Raw genomic sequence first — 18639 nt, 5'->3', positions numbered from 1 at the left:
GAATAGTTATTTCTATATTTTACTGTTTATGTATTATATATGATATCTGCTGTATTAGGTCAAGAAGAGCATTTTCACTGGATGTTGTAATTTAGCAGTTCGTGGTCTAAGAATGACCTGTGATGGGGTTGAAGTAAAAGTTTAAAACAACGTCTGGTGTATCAGTTCAAAAAACATCATGCTATCATTGGTTGGGGTCCATGAGACTCATGTGGATTTCTAAATTAAAACCACTGGAGTGCCCCGAAGCCTATAAATGAAATATTTAATGCATATCTCCCAGTTAGAGCCATGATTATGGTATATTTTACATGTTAGAAGGTGGTCAGAGTTTTATCAGTTTTTCATACGATTATAGGCAGAAACCTGTCAATCCAACCCAGGATAGCGGGTGGGGAGACGCCGCCGGGACCTACCTATTCAACTAGTCTACAGTGTAGTCTCTGTCCCCACCAGCTTTTTAAAGCATGTTTTTCTCTGGAATGCCACAGTGTTTCAGAGTCAAATATACCAGGCTAGGATCATACAGCCATTGCCTGATACCATACTGCCATTGTCTGATACATTCTGCCCACAGAGTGAGAAGCGTGTATCATCTGACAGGCTCACTTCAACCCCTTAACGACCACGGTCGGTAATATTCTGTCCTAATGGTCATAGTGTTAATCCCTGCAGGCTGCTGCAAGCCTGCGGCGATCAGCGCACATGTCAGCTTATTTGTACAGCTGACATGTGTGCCTGCCAGGCACAAGTGGAATCGTGTTCCGCCCGTGCCTTTTAACCCCTTAAATGGCACTGTCAAGATGTGACAGCACCATGTTAACGGCAATCGCGGTACTTCTGTACTCACAGGCTGATACTGGAAGTCATGTGACATGATCACATGGATCCAGTGGTTGTCATGGTAGCACAGGTTCATGTGATGACTCCTGTAGCTCACATGACTCAGGTCCTGTAAGAAACAGCCGAGTACTGGCTGTTACAAGAGATGATGATTTCTCAGGGTCTGAGCGGTGCTGCTCTAATCGGGAGAAATGAATGAGCGATCAGACAGCTGATCTTTATAGCCCCCTAGGGGACCTAGTAAAATAAAAAGAAAAAAGTTAAAAAAAAGGTTTGAAAAAATAGAAAAAAATGTTCAAATCACCCCCCCTTTTGTCCCATTTTATCAAAATATAAAATCAATCAATGCGATCGGTAAACTGCGTAGCAGCAAAAAAATTCCAAATTACATTTTTTGGTCGCCACAGTAGCATCTGTGCAAAAATGGTACCGTTAAAGATGTCAGCTCGAGATACAGAAAATAAGCCATCACTGAGCCTTATATTCCAAAACATGAGAACGCTACGGGTCTTGGAAAATGGCGCAAAATGTACGCCACTTTTTTTCAGACAAAATTCTGTTTTTTTTGTTTTTTTTTAACCCCTTAGATAAAAGTAAACCTCTACGTGTTTGGTGTTTCCGAACTCGCACCGACCTGACGCATCACACGACGGTATGACTTTGTATTGTGTGATAATTCTTTTGGAGCCAACTAACTATTGAACTCCCGTAGATGCCTAGTAAATAGAAGGAAGGAATTGAACACTATAAGGCATGTGGAGAAACTTAGTTAAGATATATCCATAAAATCTCATAGACCAATATATGAAAACTCAGTCACTATGGAAAATTCATCATATTTCGGTTAAATACCCTTCATCAGATGTGTCTGTAGGGGTAAATGCTCACAAAATTTGAAAGGTCCAGGCTATGCGGTGGTTTTTCGCAAACCAGGAGCAAGTATTGTGTTAGGTAAGCGGTGTGACGGGATTCTCAGTAAGAGATCATGAGAGCAGCTTTGTAAAGAGCATATCTATGGCAGTTAGTTAACATGAAAGGGACTGAGTTGTCACAGTGGCTAACCCCTTTAAGGCTATGTACCCACGTTGCGTTGTGTCCCTGCAGAAATTTCTGCAGCGATTTGAACAGCACATGTGCGCGTCAAATCGCTGCAGAAACACTGCGTAAAGAATGCAGTGAAAAGCCGATTTCATGCTCTCTGGATGCAGCCCCCACCATAGACAGAGCGGGACCTGCATCCAAAGCGCACGGAATAAGTGACATGTTGCTTTTTAGAACGCAGCGATTTGACAGCATGCAAATCGCCACGTTCTAAAACGCAACGTTCGCATGGATTATGCACAATCTTCATAGATTGTGCTGGGGACGCAGGACGCATGCAGTTACGCTGCAGTGCAATACGCAGCGTAACTGCACGCAAATACGCAACGTTTGCACATAGCCTTAGGATTGTACAGTCATTCTGATGTGTTTTTTTTCATTGTAAGTACACCAGCTTCATTAGGTTTAAGAAATCTATTAATTTATGCAGTTTGTGTTATGAAATCACTTTAAATAATTAGAATTGTACATACACCAACCAATCTTAAAGAAACAACTTTGCAGATGGGCATTTTTTCAGCACTAAAGACTCCGTTTCTTTTGGACTACAATTTGAATCCATATTCTCACGAGAACCCAATATTCTTGATATGCCCAATCCAGATTTGTGTCCATCCGGATGAATTGTCTTGGATTGCTGTATGACATTTTCTTTGGTTCACTCTACTGCAGTATACAGTAAATCTAAAGATATATTGCGTGAACTGATGTATGGGATGTGCTCCATTGCAGTAATGGTTAATGAGGTGTGCGCACTTAAGGTTTGTAAGAATAACTCATTTACTAATCTCCGGTCGTCTTTAATTACAATTATGTGAGACAAGCAGACCATGGCATGTCGGAGGCTCTGAGCCCTAGATCTCTTCGAGCCCTGCGGTTGTAGATGAAAGATGTGATTGTAAGCTTCTGTGTGTTAGTAAAGTGTAAGCGCTCGTTCACACGTCACAAAATAGTGTTAGTATTTTACAATATCAGCAAAGCGAAGGAGATTTCTGGAATCTTATGCACATATGGCTTCGTTTTTTATTTGCATGTTTGAACCATGAAAGTATTTTTTTTTTCTGCAGCATGTCAATATTTGTAGTGTCTTTCACACATTCAATTTAATAAATGCAAGTGAAAATTCATAAAAATGTGCATAATTTAGGCATCAGGGTTTTTTGCCAGCACTCTGGAGTTTTCTGTACATACTCAGTGTGTGATATACCCTTAGGCTATGTGCACACGTTGCGTTTTTTCCCGTATTAACGCTGCGCTTTGAACTGCAGCATTTTCAGTGCCAAATTGCACGTGTTCAGCTTCCCCAGCAAAGTCTATGAGAACTCATCAAATTCAATGCGCATGCTGCGTTTTTAAATGCTATGTTTTGGATGCCAAAAATCTCTGCGGGAAAAAAAAGCAGCATGTCACTTCTTTTGTGCATTGTAGCTGCGTTCTCCACCCATTGAAATCAATGATGTGGGTCAAAACGTAACCAAAATGCACTTGCACTGCATTTTTGTTGCGTTCCGCATGCTTTTTTGACAAACAAAACGCAGGTCTTTTCAGTCTCTCTCTCTGTCGATGTCGGTCAATCTCTCTCTGTCGGTCCGTCGGTCTCTTTCTCTGTCAGTTGGTCGCTCTGTCTATCTCTCTCTCTCTCTGTCCGTCGGTCGGTCTCTCACTCTGTCCCCCTCTCTGTCCGTCGGTCGGTCTCTCCCCCTCTCTCATACTCCCCGATCACTGGCACGGTGCTGTACAGCTGTCACAAAGCTCCGGCGGCTTTTCCTCTTTTGAAAATGCCGGCCGCTCATTATTCAATCTACTATTCCCTGCTTTCCCCGCCCACCGACGTCTATGATTGGTTGCAGTCAGACACGCCCCCACAGTGAGCAACAGCTATCTCACTGCAACCAATCACAGCCGCCGGTGGGCAGATCTATATCGTGCAGTAAAATAAATAATTAAAAAAAACGACGTGCGGTCCCCCTTCCCCCCCCCCAATTTTGATACCAGGGTAAAGCCACTCGGCTGAAGGCTGGTATTCTCAGGATGGGGAGCTCCATGCTATGGGGAGCCCCCTAGCCTAACAATATCAGCCAGCAGCTGCCTGGAATTGCCGCATCCATTAGATGCGACAGTCCCGGGACTCTACCCGGCTCATCCCGAATTGCCCTGGTGCAGTGGTAATCGGGGTAATAAGGAGTTAATGGCAGCCCACAGCTGCCACTAAGTGCTAGGTTAATCATGGCAGGAGTCTCCTCGAGATACCTTCCATGATTAACCTGTAAGTTAAAGAAAATAAACACACCCGAAACAAATCCTTTATTTGGAATAAAAGACAAAAAAACACCCTCTTTCACCACTTTATTAATCCCCAAATCTCCCTCCAGGTCTGACATAATCCACATGATGTCCCACGACGCAACCAGGTCTGCTACATGAAGCTGACCGGACCGGTCACAGACCACGACCGCTCTCTGTCAGCTCCTTGCAGCAACTGAAGTGAGCCGCACTATCAGCGATAACGTCAGTCAGGTTATCCGCAGCCACCGCTGGAGCCTCCAACTGTGACAGCAAGTCGCGCGAGTGACTGAAGTGAGCTGCGCGATCAGCGATGATGTCACATGTGAGTTGCGGTCTCGGGTGGAGGACTCCAGCTGGCCGCTGGTCACCTGAGTGACGGCACCGCTGATTGCGCTGCTCACTTCAGTCACTTAGGGGATTAGGGGTCACTTGTGAGTCCTTCACGGGTGACCGCTAATCAGAACACGACACACAGACAGAGCCAGGGGATGACAATGAAGTCGAGTGAAGTTCATCCGAGTTCATGCTCATCGCGCGACTCTGTCTGTGTCTGCTATCAGCGGGTATGTAGCAGAGTTTAATTGCCGGGGGACCGCACTGCAAAAATGCAACCAAACCGCATGGAAAATGCATCCAAAATGCATGTGTTTTGGATGCATTTTTTTTTTTACAAGCGCAGTGTTAACATTTTTCCAGTCTGCCAGAGGGTGCATTCTTTTCCGCATTGCACACAACGCAACGTGCGCACATGCCCTAATACAGATCTACAAACTAATGCAAACAGTGCAGTGAAGAAGCAGACATTGTCTGACCCTTATCTACGATATATGCCTAGATGGTAGTGTTCAGCTGATGGTTTTGGAAGCAAATCAAATATTAAGATCTGTGGACGTCCTCAATAGACTGGGGGTTATGTTTATTTTGATGTGTAATTATACTTTATTACCAATTTGTAGACAATTGGAGAGAATGTTTATGTGTTGTTCCAAACTACAGTATCCAGCATAAAGCTTGTGTCTGGTAATGAATGCCACTGTATGGCCTTGCGGATATGATAAACTGATGCTTATAACATGGTGTGCACATGGCCCTATGGAAGTTATCTTGCTCTTAGCTCAGTTGCTCATAAGATTTTTTTTTTTTTCTATAGAAATAAATATCACATTTCAATGGGATAGATACCGTAATTAATACATGTCTTAGGCTACATGTGCACATTGAGTATTTGGTGCAGAAATTTTCTACACCAAATCGGTATCTGGCAGAGAAATGCTCCAAAAATCCGTACGTTTTTGCATGCATTTTTCCATGCTTTTTCATATTGACGTCATTGGGTGGAACACGCCAAGAACTGACATGCTGTAGATTTATTTTCTGCACCAAATCTGCAAGGAAAAAGAAGCAACGTGAGCACAAGACTTCAGAATGCTTTTGCACTTTGCTGGCATAAGGATAGACATGCAAATTTCTAACAAAACTGCACCAAAAACGCATAAAAAACCCCCACAGTGTGTGCACATGGCCTCATTGCCTCCATTGATTCTATAGCGATGCACCAAGCCCTCTGCTTTTTTACTGCACAGTCACAGCATTTGAGCATACATACTGTCACTCTATTCCGTGTGTATGGGGCTGATAGAAAATCCTGAGTGCTGTACTCTGTCAGTCCCAAAGAGTATTAACAGAGTGACACATGCATGGCCATGGCTCCATTCAGAGATCTCTTCACTAGGATTCTGACGTGAGGAGGGATGAGAGATCAGGTAGTCCTCCATAATCATACCTAGAGAATCGTCTCCCCCCCCACCACAGATTGATATATTTCTATCTATGCACAGTGTATACAGAGAGCTGTCAATCAGTGGTATAGGTAGGCTTATACAGAACTGAGCATTCAGAGAACTGCAGAGGGTAAAACAGTGATTTTAACAAACCTGCCCAGAAAGCGACACAATGTTGGAATCAGGGACTCTGCCTCAGAGATTATGCTGCTTTCAGATGGGGTAGCAGAAACTGATTACAGATGTCCTGTAAGGAAATGTTACCATATCACAACAGAGAATGTCTGATCTCCCACTATTAATCTAATGATAATCTCCTGCTGATAAAACAGTCATTTTAGTAAAATTACAGTAAGCAGCCCTGTAAGTGACACATCACTGGAATCAGGATCTCTGATTCTAAATTATGCTGCTCTCAGATTAGGAAGGAAAAACCTGATGACCGTGTAAGTTTTTGTAAGTCATTATATTTATTCTTATTGTAAAACATGTATTCTTTTTTTTTTCCTGTAAATTTTAGATGGAAAAATAATTTTACCTGGAAACATCATAAATGTAAGTTTCTATGGGAGATCGTGCAGCTTGCAAGTGGAAAGTATAAAAGGCCCTGACGGTGGTGTCCAACAACCATTTCGCAGTAATCTACACCAAACCACTATTGACAAAACCATTGTGGACTCTAGCAGTTTGGACCTTTCATTACAGCTTAGCTTACTAGATATCGAGGATGGAAAGGAAGTAGCTGTTACCAGTACACCAAACAAAGCTGAGGATAAAGGTGTAGCTGTTATCGGTACTCCAAACAAAGCTGAGGATAAAGGTGTAGCTGTTATCGGTACTCCAAACAAAGCTGAGGATAAAGGTGTAGCTGTTATCGGTACTCCAAACAAAGCTGAGGATAAAGGTGTAGCTGTTATCGGTACTCCAAACAAAGCTGAAGGAAACAAATATTGCTTTAGTTCTTCACCTTTAGAAGATCAAAACATGGAAGAGCCTTGCCAAGAGACACCTCGGAGTTCTAGCTTTGTCATATCTGGTACCAGTGATGACTGTGCTGGAGTGTCTCCACATATGAAAGCTGGAGTTAGATGTAATACAGATATATTTTATTATATTTCACCTGTAACCCAAGTAACATGTAAAAGTCTAAAGACACAAGCAGAAGAAGATCTAAAAACCAAAGTAACCTATGACATGATTGGTGGTTTATGCATGCAACTGAAGGAAATCAGGGAAACAATCGAGCTACCACTGAAGGAGCCTGAATTATTCAAGTCCTATGGTAAGATGTCAGAAATGTAAGCAAAAAAACACATAGAATATATATGTGGGTTCTGAAAGTATTCAGACCCCTTTAAATTTTTCACTCCTTGTTTCATTGCAGCCATTTGGTAAATTCAAAAAAGTTCATTTTTTTTTCTCATTAATGTACACTCTACACCATACCTCGACAGAAAGAAAACAGAAATTTAGACATTTTTGCAAATTTATTAAACAAGAAAAACTGAAATATCACATGGTAAGTATTTAGACAGTTTGCTCAGACACTCATATTTAAGTCACATGCGGTCCATTTTCTTGTGATCCTCCTTGAGATGGTTCTACTCCTTCATTGGAGTCCAGCTGTGTTTAATTAAAATTATAGGACTTGATTTGGAAAGGCACACACCTGTCTATATAAGACCTCACAGCTCACAGTGCATGTCAGACCAAATGAGAATCATGAGGTCAAAGGAACTGCCCAAAGAGCTCAGAGACAAAATTATGGCAAGGTACAGATCTGGCCAAGGTTACAAAATAATTTCTGCAGTACTCAAGATTCCTAAGAGCACAGTAGCCTCCATAATTCTTAGATGGAAGAAGATTGGGACAACCAGAACACAGTTCAGCCAAACTGAGCAATCGTGGGAGAAGAGCCTTGGTGAAAGAGGTAAAGAAGAACCCCAAGATCACTGTGGCTGAGCTCCAGAGATGCAGTAGGGAGATGGAAGAAAGTTCCACAAAGTCAACTATCACTGCAGCCCTCCACCAGTTGGGTCCACCAACATTCACTATCCAACCGGACGGATCCCCAAATCCAGGTGTGAAAAACTTGTTGCATCATTCCCAAGAAGACTCATGGCTGTAGTAGTTCAAAAAAGGTGCTTCTACGCAATACTGAGCAAAGGGTCTAAATACTTATGACTATGTGATATTTACCGTATTTTTCGGACTATAAGACGCACTGGACTATAAGACGCACCCTGGTTTTAGAGGAGGAAAATAAGAAAATAAAACTTTAAGCAAAAAAATGTGGTCATGACACACTGTCATGGGGCGAGGATCTGCTGCTGACACTGTTATGGGGGTAATGTCCCCAAATTCTCTACTAAGGTACCCCATCCTGGTAATGATCCTCCTGCCTTGTATATGATCCTGCTCATATACCCCCATCCTGCTCATATACCCCCATCCTATTGATATACCCTCCATCCATGCTGCTCATATACCCTCCATCCATCCTGCTCATATACCCCCATCCTGTTCATATACCCCCCATCCATCCTGCTCATATACCCCCATCCTGTTCATATACCCCCCATCCATCCTGCTCATATACTCCCATCCTGTTCATATACCCCCATCCTGTTCATATACCCCCCATCCATCCTGCTCATATACTCCCATCCTGTTCATATACCCCCATCCTGTTCATATACCCCCATCCTGTTCATATACCCCCCATCTATCCTGCTCATATACTCCCATCCTGTTCATATACCCCCATCCTGTTCATATACCCCCCATCCATCCTGCTCATATACTCCCATCCTGTTCATATACCCCCCATCCTGTTCATATACCCCCATCCTGTTCATATACTCCCATCCTGTTCATATACCCCCATCCTGTTCATATACTCCCATCCTGTTCATATACCCCCATCCTGTTCATATACCCCCATCCTATTGATATACCCCCATCCATCCTGCTCATATACTCCCATCCTGTTCATATACCCCCCATCCTGTTCATATACCCCCCATCCTGTTCATATACCCCCCATCCTGCTCATATACTCCCCATCCTGTTCATATACCCCCATCCTGTTCATATACCCCCCATCCTGCTCATATACTCTCCATCCTGTTCATATACCCCCATCCTGTTCATATACCCCCCATCCTGCTCATATACCCCCCATCCTGTTCATATACCCCCCATCCTGTTCATATACCCCCATCCTGTTCATATACCCCCCCATCCTGCTCATATACTCCCTATCCTGTTCATATACCCCCATCCTGTTCATATACTCCCCATCCTGCTCATATACCCCCCATCCTGTTCATATACCCCCCATCCTGTTCATATACCCCCATCCTGTTCATATACCCCCATCCTGTTCATATATCCCCATCCTATTGATATACCCCCATCCATCCTGCTCATATACTCCCATCCTGTTCATATACCCCCATCCTGTTCATATACCCCCATCCTGTTCATATACCCCCATCCTGTTCATATACCCCCATCATGTTCATATACTCCCATCCTGTTCATATACCCCCATCCTGTTCATATACCCCCATCCTATTGATATACCCCCATCCCTCCTGCTCATATACTCCCATCCTGTTCATATACTCCCATCCTGTTCATATACTCCCATCCTGTTCATATACCCCCATCCTGTTCATATACTCCCATCCTGTTCATATACCCCCATCCATCCTGCTCATATACTCCCATCCTGTTCATATACTCCCATCCTGTTCATATACCCCCATCCTGTTCATATACCCCCATCCTATTGATATACCCCCATCCTATTGATATACCCCCATCCATCCTGCTCATATACTCCCATCCTGTTCATATACTCCCATCCTGTTCATATACCCCCATCCTGTTCATATACCCCCATCCTGTTCATATACCCCCATCCTGTTCATATACCCCCATCCTGTTCATATACCCCCCATCCTGCTCATATACCCCCGTCCTGTTCATATACCCCCGTCCTGTTCATATACCCCCGTCCTGTTCATATACCCCCGTCCTGCTCATATACTCCCATCCTGCTATATGCCCCCATCGTGCTCATATACCATCCTGGTATATGGCCTGTATCCTATAGCACAGAGAGAAAAAAAAAAAACCATTTATACTCACCTTTTCCTCACTCCCTGCAGCCGATCATCTTCCTCTCTGCACCACTGACCTGTGTGTGTGGAGCCGTTCCCCTGCAGCACGCGATGTCTTCCTGTCTGTGCCGATCAGCTGACCGGCACAGACAGGAAGACATCACGTGCTGCGGGGGGACGGCTCCACACACGGGGACGGGTGAGTGTACTGATTCACTGCACCCCGCACTGATGATGACGCGCGGGGAGCAGTGAATACAGCCGCACATAATCACTCCAGGCTGTAATTGCTAGGGGTGATCATGTGGACCGGCTCTTTACTATGCGCGCGTCCCCGCTCGTCCTCCCGCCCACCTGTCAGTGCCGGCTTCTGCGCTGAGAAATGGGCGGGAGGATGGGCGTGCATATGTAATGAGCGGGTCCACGTGGTCACAGCAGGCTGCTACAGCCTGCTCGTGCCCCCGATGACCCGCTCCACCGCAGCACCTCATTCCCCGCAGCCACAGTCAGACCATAAGACGCACCCCCAACTTTCCCCCAACATTTGGGGGAAAAAAAGTGCGTCTTATGGTCCGAAAAATACGGTAAGTTTTTGTTTGTTAATAAATTTGCAAAAAATTCTACATTTCTGTTTTTTTGCTGTCAAGATGGGGTTCAGAGCGTACATTCATAAGAAGAAAATTAACTTTTTTAAATTTACCAAATGACTGCAAAGAAACAAAGAGTGAAAAATTTAAAGGGGTCTGAATACTTTCCGTACCCACTATGTGTTTGTGTATATTTGTATATATATATATATATATATATATACATATATATATATATATATATATATATATATATATATGTATGTATGTATGTGTATTTATTATGTTTTAAAGATCATGCCTGACATGTCTTTCTGAAGAATTTTCATTGAAAATTCCCTAAAGGATTTGCCTCCTCATCTGAGAGCTGCATGATGTAGGGGCAGAGACCATGGTTCCTACAATGTATAATTTACTGAGTTTTTTCCTATATGATGTATCATTTAGTTTACTGGATGTTGTTGGGATAAAATATGTTTTCTCTGCTGGAGACGTAGCAGTGCTTTGAATGCTGAGCCCTGTATAACTCTGCACACACCACTGATTCACAGTTTCCTGTGTACTCTCTATATTGACAAAAAAGTGCTAATCAGTGTTGGGGGCGGGGTTACAAAGAACAGTTGACTAGGAGGCAGAGACTACTAGTCCTTTATTGATCTGCCTATAAAATAAGTGATTTTATTGAAACAACACACAGCCTAGTAATTGACATACCACTGGAATCAGGCTCTCAGATCCTACATCATACTGTTTTCACATTATATAACAAAACCTTTCTAACATTCCTTTTAAAGGGCTTGTTCAATATTCTAGAAACAGGGAAGCTTTCTTTCAAAAATAGTGCCATACCCGTCTTGAACCTATTGAAATTAGTGTATACAGGGAGTAAAATAAGTATTTGATACACTGCCGATTTTTCAAGTTTTCCCACCTACAGAGAATAGAGAGGTCTGTAATTGTTAATGTAGATACACTTCAACAGTGACAGAGAGAATATAAAAAACCATAAAATCACATTGTAGGAATATTAAATATTTATTTTGCAATTTATTGCATGAAATAGGTATTTGCTACAATAGAAAAACAGAACTTAATATTTGGCAGAAACCATTGTTTGCAATTACAGAGGTCAGACATTTCCTATAATTCTTGACCAAGTTATCACACAGTGCATCAGGGATTTTGGCCCACTCCTCCATACAGATCTTCTCCAGATCTTTCACGTTTCTGGGCTGTTGCTGTGTAACATTGAGGTTCAGCTCCCTTCACAGATTTTCTATTGGGTTTGGGTCTGGAGACTGGCTACGCCACTCCAAGACCTTGATATGCTTCTTACGGAGCCACTCCTTAGTTGCCTTGGCTGTGTGTTTTGGGTCATTGTCATGCTAGAAGACCCAGCCATGACCCACCTTCAATGTTCTTACTGAGGGAAGGAGGTTGTTGGCCAAAATCTTGCTATACATGGCCCCATGCATCCTCCCTTCAATATGATATAGTGTTCATGTACCCTTTGCAGAAAAGCAACCCCAAAGTATAATGTTTCCACCCTTATGCTTCACGGTTGGGATGGTGTTCTTGGGGTTGTACTCATCCTTCTTCCTCCAAACATGGCAAGTGCAGTTGGTACAAAAAACTTAGTTTTTTGTCTCCATAATCTTTTCCCATGCCTCATCATCTAGATGGTCTCTGGTGAACTTCAAACAGGCCTGGACATTTGGTGGCGTGAGCAGGGGGACCTTGCGTGTCATGCAGGATTTTAATCCATGACAGCGTAGTGTTTTACTAACTGTAATGTTTGAGACTGTGATCCCAGCTCTTTTCAGGTGATTGATCCGGTTCCCTTACATAGTTCTGGGCTGATATCTAACCTTTTTCAAAATCAGTCTTACCCCACAAGGTGAGATCTTGCATTGAGCCCCAGACCGAGTAGGATTGAGAGTTATCTTGTGTTTCTTTCATTTTTCAATAATCGTGCTAACAGTTGTTGCCTTCTCACCAAGCTGCTTGCCTATTGTCCTGTAGCCCATCCCAGCCTTGTGCCGGTCTACAGTTTTGTTCCTGGTGTCCTCAGGCATCTTTTTTGGTCTTTTCCATGGTGGAGAGGTTGGAGTGTGATTGAATGTGTGGACAAGTGTCTTTTATACAGGTAACAAGTTCAAACAGGTGCAATTAATACATGTAATGAGTGCAGAGTAGGAGGACTTCTTATCAAAAAAATAACAGGTCTGTGAGAGCCAGAATTCTTGCTGGTTGGTCGGTGATCAAATACTTATTTCATGCAATAAAATGCAAATTAGTTATTTAAAAATCAAATTATACAATGTGATTTTCTGTATTTTTGGGTGAAATCTGTCTGTCACAGTTGAAGTGTACATACAATAAAAATTACAGACCAATTAATTCTTTGTAGGTGAGAACACTAGCAAATTTTGCAGTGTATCAAATACTTATTTTCCCCACTGTAGCTGCTACCTACAGAAGGACTAGGAAGAAAGCGGCCATGTTTTACTCATCCTGGAAAATCCTTTTAATATTGTAGTTAAAATAGATACAAAATCAAGTAAATAATCTACAATCTGCAGAAGAGTTGGGGGTCACAAATATGACGGTAGCAGGAACGTGAGGGCTATTTCTGACATTGTAACTATTCCATGCTTTATTTGGCTCTCCTTGCTTTGAATGCATTGTGTTTCAGCAATGGAAACATTCATTTTAGCTGGTATGAATAATATGAACGCCTTTAATATCTGTTTGACTACTTCGTTGACGAACCGTTTATTGATCCTTTTTGTTTAACTTGCAGGAATTCCTCCTCCTCTTGGAGTATTATTATATGGGCCTCCAGGGACGGGCAAAACACTGATAGCACGTGCAATCGCTAATGAAGTTGGTGCTCATGTTTCAGTTATTAATGGGCCAGAAATAATTAGCAAGTAAGGAGAACTTTGATCTAATTTGCAGAGTTAAGCTAATATAGAGTAATTCGATGACTGGTATGTTTGGCTTTTAGAAGTACAAGGAGCGTGGTCATGGAGCTTTAGAATTCTATGGCCCTGTGCGCACTTACCGGATTTTTCCGCAGATTTTCTGCGGATTTGCTGCATGTTTCGCTGCAGAAAATGTTCATAACATCTCTGCAGTGAATCACCAGCAAAACCTATGGGAAAAAAAAATCCTGTGCGCACTAGGCGGATTTTGACAGCTGCATGTTTTGCTTCGGGATTCCCGCAGCAAAAACAATTGCATGTCAATTCTTTTCCGCACATCGCTGCGGGATTTCACTCCATTGACTCCAATGTAATCGGGGAATAACGCAGGCAGCAAATTCTGTGCGGTTCACTGCGTTTTCCTGCATTATTCCCTGCGGTATTTCGCAGTTTACCTCCGGTAATGTACATCGCTTGCCTGCGGTTTTGCAGGGAAGTGATGTCATTACAGGAAGAGAGAGCAGAGAGTAAACACACAGACATCACAGACACACACAGACATCACAGACATAGAACACAGACACATAGAATACACATAGAAATCAAACGGAAATATAGAAAACAAAACACGTGGGCTCCGCTGTATATTTACCGTCCAGTCGAGGTAAGCACACAGCGGCGGCCTGGTATTCTCAGGCTGGGAAGGGAGAGGGGCAGGGTTAATGTCCCCCGCCTCACTCCCCCTCCCGCAGCCGAGAATATCAGCCACAGCTGCCCCGGCACTGTCGCATGCATTATGCGGCAGTACCAGAGTGTCCCCGGCTCTTCTTGCTGCCGTGTAGCAGTGGCAGTCAAGGTAATACAAGGGGTTAATGGTGGTGGATCACCGCCATTAACTCCAGGCTTGATCATGGCAGCGTCTATGAGACAGCTGACATGATCAATCCATAAGTAAAGTGAAAAAACACACAGACACCGAAAAATCCTTTATTTTAAATAAAACACAAACAAGCCTCGTTCACCCTTTTATTAACCTCCCCCCCCCCCCCCCCCGAAACAAAGCTCCGACGTAATCCACAGGTCCTGCACTGCTTACATCCAGCCGCAACTGACACTGTCACAGCGCTGAATGAATGCAGCCTCGCAGCGAGACAGCAGAGGTAATTACCGGTCATTTCCCACGGCCGGTAATGTGAACTCACTGCCGACCGTGAGAAATGCAGAGTGTGCTCACAGGGACTCTATCTATCCCTCTATCTATCTATCCTTCTATCTATCTATCCTTCTATCTATCCCTCTGTCTGTCTATCTATCTATTCTTCTATCTATCCTTCTGTCTCAGAATGAAATTACTTTTTTTTTTTTTTCCTTCAATGTGCTTTATTGCATTGAATGCAATAAAGCACATACCAACCCGCACGCGGCAATACCGCGAACAATACCGCGGTAAAACCGCGGCAAACCATATGCGGTTTTCAGGTGCGGTTTGCCGCGGTTTTTTACCGCGGGTGCAGTAATCTTTGAATTCCTGCAGAATTTTCTTGTGAAAATTCCATTTTCCAGTGCGCACAGGGCCTAAGTGTTTTTCATTATAAATATGGCTTGTGTGTTGTTTAGTACTTTGAGTGCACATGGGTGAAGGTTCTGAATTGTCCACTGGTTTGATTGATAAACTAATCATAGCATTTATGTGTTCAACTGGGCCTGTCACTACTCCTGACACTTGTTTTATTAAGTAGAAGAAAAAAGAAAAAGAGTGAGCTCAGCCTCATGGAGACTGCAAGATTAGTTATGGCAAACAGTGGAGTCCATATTCCAACAGAGAGACTGATCACTGGTAAAACAGAAAACTTTTTTAGGCCTTATTAGAAAATTCAGTATAAATATAAAAGAAATAGATGATGTGTTACTGCTTGCGCGTTTCAAACCATATTGTCCTTATTTGTGGAATGGGATAAATGCACTAACGTGAAATCTTAAATTGTCACTCAGCCCAGGAATTGAGCTCTGACTGTCACGCCGGGTTACTGGACGAAGTGTAAGTAAGTCCACTGGACCAAGGTACCGTTCACTGACCCAATGGAGCGGACCTGGGCGGCCACCAAGCAGACTCTTTCAGCTCTTACCACAGCTTTGAAAAGAGAAAAGCCGTGCCTGGTTATTATCTTTCTGCTTTTTTTTTTTTCATTTGGCCACCAAGTCTTCACTACTAACACCGAAGGTGGCAGTTGGATACACACCCTGGTAAGTGTCCGCCCGCAGGCAGCCCCAGAGGATCCCGATACCTCAGCAGCTGGCGCCGCAAGACGTAGCATATAAGGATAAGGCTGCACATCAAACTTAGATAATGGTATAATGCCTCAAGCATATGGAAAAATATTGGAAAATACAATGAAAAATGCTACTTGCTAACTTGAACATGTGAATAATGAATTGCATACCTGCCATGAATATTAGGAAAAAAGAGATATTTAGCAATAGCATTGATCAATGTAACTGAGCCCCAAAACCTCGTCAAGGTATATCTCTATATTGGGGTCCCTAGCTCTGGATCTGGAACCGGGTCAGATGACTCAGAGTCTGGTGTGGTCCTGGACTGGGTAGCACTGGTGGTAAAAGACAGGTGGTAGGTATTTCCAGGAAGAGGATATAGACAGAGTAACATAAGAGGGACACGGGTACTACAGGATGGAAGCAGAGACAAAGTCACAGCTAATACGGAGTGCGGGATAGCACGGGGGACCTGATAACTATCATGGGCAGACTAGGCTATGGGACACAGCGAACAGCCACCTCCCAATGATGGAAGGTGCCTTAAGTACCCAGTACATGCAAAGGTCATAGGAAAATCATCCTGATTGAGTAGTGCTGGTCCAATAAGAATAGGGGAGGGAGCATGGCCACGCTCTATTGCGCATGGGTGGACCTCGGGACCCAGACCCCAGAGCAGGAAGCATGGAGGAGGAGGCCGAAACTGGCTGTTGGAGCTTCAGTGCGTGGGTGCCAATGGGAGTGTGGGGGCAACTTGGAGGCTGCGGGGTCGGGAAGTTGGCATGGGGACTGGAGTGTTGAGTGGGCGGTTAAATCGGCGTTCTCGGGCTGGGAGCGCCGATAGCGTGATAATGACTATTCAAGGTGACTAAGATTTTGATTTTATGTAAGCGCATTTACCCTATGCTGTAACTAAGGACATGGCTATTGACCGTAACGCACCATCTGTATGTTTTTTATTATCAATTTTGGAATAAAGCTTGAACGTTCTTGTTTATTACTTGTCACAACTTAGATCACAGATTTAATTTAAAGGGAAGTCCAGTCTAAAAAGCAAAGCCTGCAGTCAGATTATGTGACCGAGGACTGCCAAATTGTGACAGTGCGTGATGTGCACACTGTCACAACTCTCCTGTATTCTGTGTGGGTGGCCGGTCACGTGACCACATGTATGTGATTTACAGATTAGGGTCACGTACTGACTAAACTCTTGGACTTCTCTCAATTCTCTTCTGTTGAGAAGCCAGATGAGACGTCATTCTGCAAATCGTATAGCTACAGTCTGATGACCTCACGGGAATCGTGACATTGAGCACATTGCTTACTGTCACAATCTGGCACTCTCCTAGGGTGACAGCAGACTCTGCTATTTTGAATAGACAACCCTGTTAATTTCTGTCTTAAGACCAGTCAAATATACGTTAAATGTATTAAGAGGTGTGTGACTTTTAATAAATGTGATGCTTTTTACTTTACTATACTAGTTCAAAATGCGTGACTGAAATGCCATTCCAGCATTTTACCATATTAAGTTTCAACTCTGGAGTGGCGCTGCTAATGTAAGGTACCTGACCCTCTTCTCATACTTAACACGCACCATCTTCAGCAATTCCCTGTATTGCTCTGCCATCTTGTGATCGCAACTTCTTTCTGACCAGAGGTCAGAAGTAATGGTCACAAGCTCTCAATACAAGTCTATGAGAGCGAGAATGAGGTTGTCATAGACTTGAATTGAAAGGTGATGTCGGAATCAGTCCAGCAGGTCATAAACTGCTGGAGACTGACTGGAGCAGCGCTGATAAGGCGGCTTTCACATCAGCAATTTTTTGCCGGTCTGCAAAAAAATCGCAAAACGCATATGACCGCATCCTTTACAAATGCGTTGTCATTTCAATGCATTTGCAGTGGAATTGCGGCAATATGCGGTCACTTTCGGTTGCGTGCGGCACACACTGGATCCGGTGAGATGCAGCATTTTGTCTGAGTTTAAAAACGCTACAAGTATCGTTTTTGAAAAAAGATAAAATACTGCATCTCACCGGATCCTTCACATTGCGGCGGTCCCTGCAATGCTTTTCAATGAGTGGGATCCTGCTCTACCGGAAGTCACCGCATTCTGGTAGGCAGGATCCTGTTTTCAGTACTGAGCATGCCCAGAAAGTAGTTCCTCCCCCATGCTTTCTAGTGGAGCTGTATCAGTTGAAAGAAGACAGAAGAAAGAAGACCAGGATCGTGGAGGGATAAGAGGGAGTAATAAAGATGGAGTCTCTAAGTGTGTCTGTGTATTTACTTCTAATAAAATATTTTTTCTCTGTGTGATGTCTTTTTTTTAACCCTTTATTGGAGATTTTTAATGGCTGGGTCAAGCTTGGCCTGACATTAAGAATCTCGGGCTTTACATCAGCTGGTAAAACAAAGCTGGTATTAACCCCTTATTACCCAGCGTGCCACCTAGCACCAGGGCCGCTGAGGGAGTTGGATACAGTACCAGAAGATGGCGCTTCTATGAAAGCGCCATTTTTTGGGGTGGCTGCAGACTGCAATTCACAGCGGGAGGGGGGGGGTCAGAAAGCTTGGGATACCCTGCACTGTGGATTCCAATCTCCAGCTGCCTAGTTGTACCTGGGTGAACACAAAAGTTGGGCCTTTTTTTTTCTTTTTTTTTTTTTTAATTATTTCATGAAATCATTAAAAAAAGGGCTTACCCTATATT

General features: G+C 43.4%; 1 protein-coding gene across 3 annotated transcripts in view; it reads left to right on the top strand.

Annotated features, from left to right (window-relative positions):
• Positions 1–18639, top strand: part of AFG2A (AAA ATPase AFG2A) — a 603999-nt gene that overhangs the window by 37168 nt on the left and 548192 nt on the right. For all 3 annotated transcript variants that reach the window (XM_075348829.1, XM_075348848.1, XM_075348839.1), the window contains exons 5-6: positions 6532–7293; positions 13532–13661. In XM_075348829.1, coding sequence (XP_075204944.1) covers positions 6532–7293; positions 13532–13661 — 892 coding nt within the window. The remainder of the gene's footprint in view (positions 1–6531; positions 7294–13531; positions 13662–18639) is intronic.

The sequence above is a fragment of the Anomaloglossus baeobatrachus genome, chromosome 1 (genome assembly GCF_048569485.1).
Source record: "Anomaloglossus baeobatrachus isolate aAnoBae1 chromosome 1, aAnoBae1.hap1, whole genome shotgun sequence".
NCBI classification, from domain to species: Eukaryota; Metazoa; Chordata; class Amphibia; order Anura; family Aromobatidae; genus Anomaloglossus; species Anomaloglossus baeobatrachus.
Note: the sequence above shows the minus strand (reverse complement) of the source record. Positions and strands in the feature narration are given on the sequence as shown.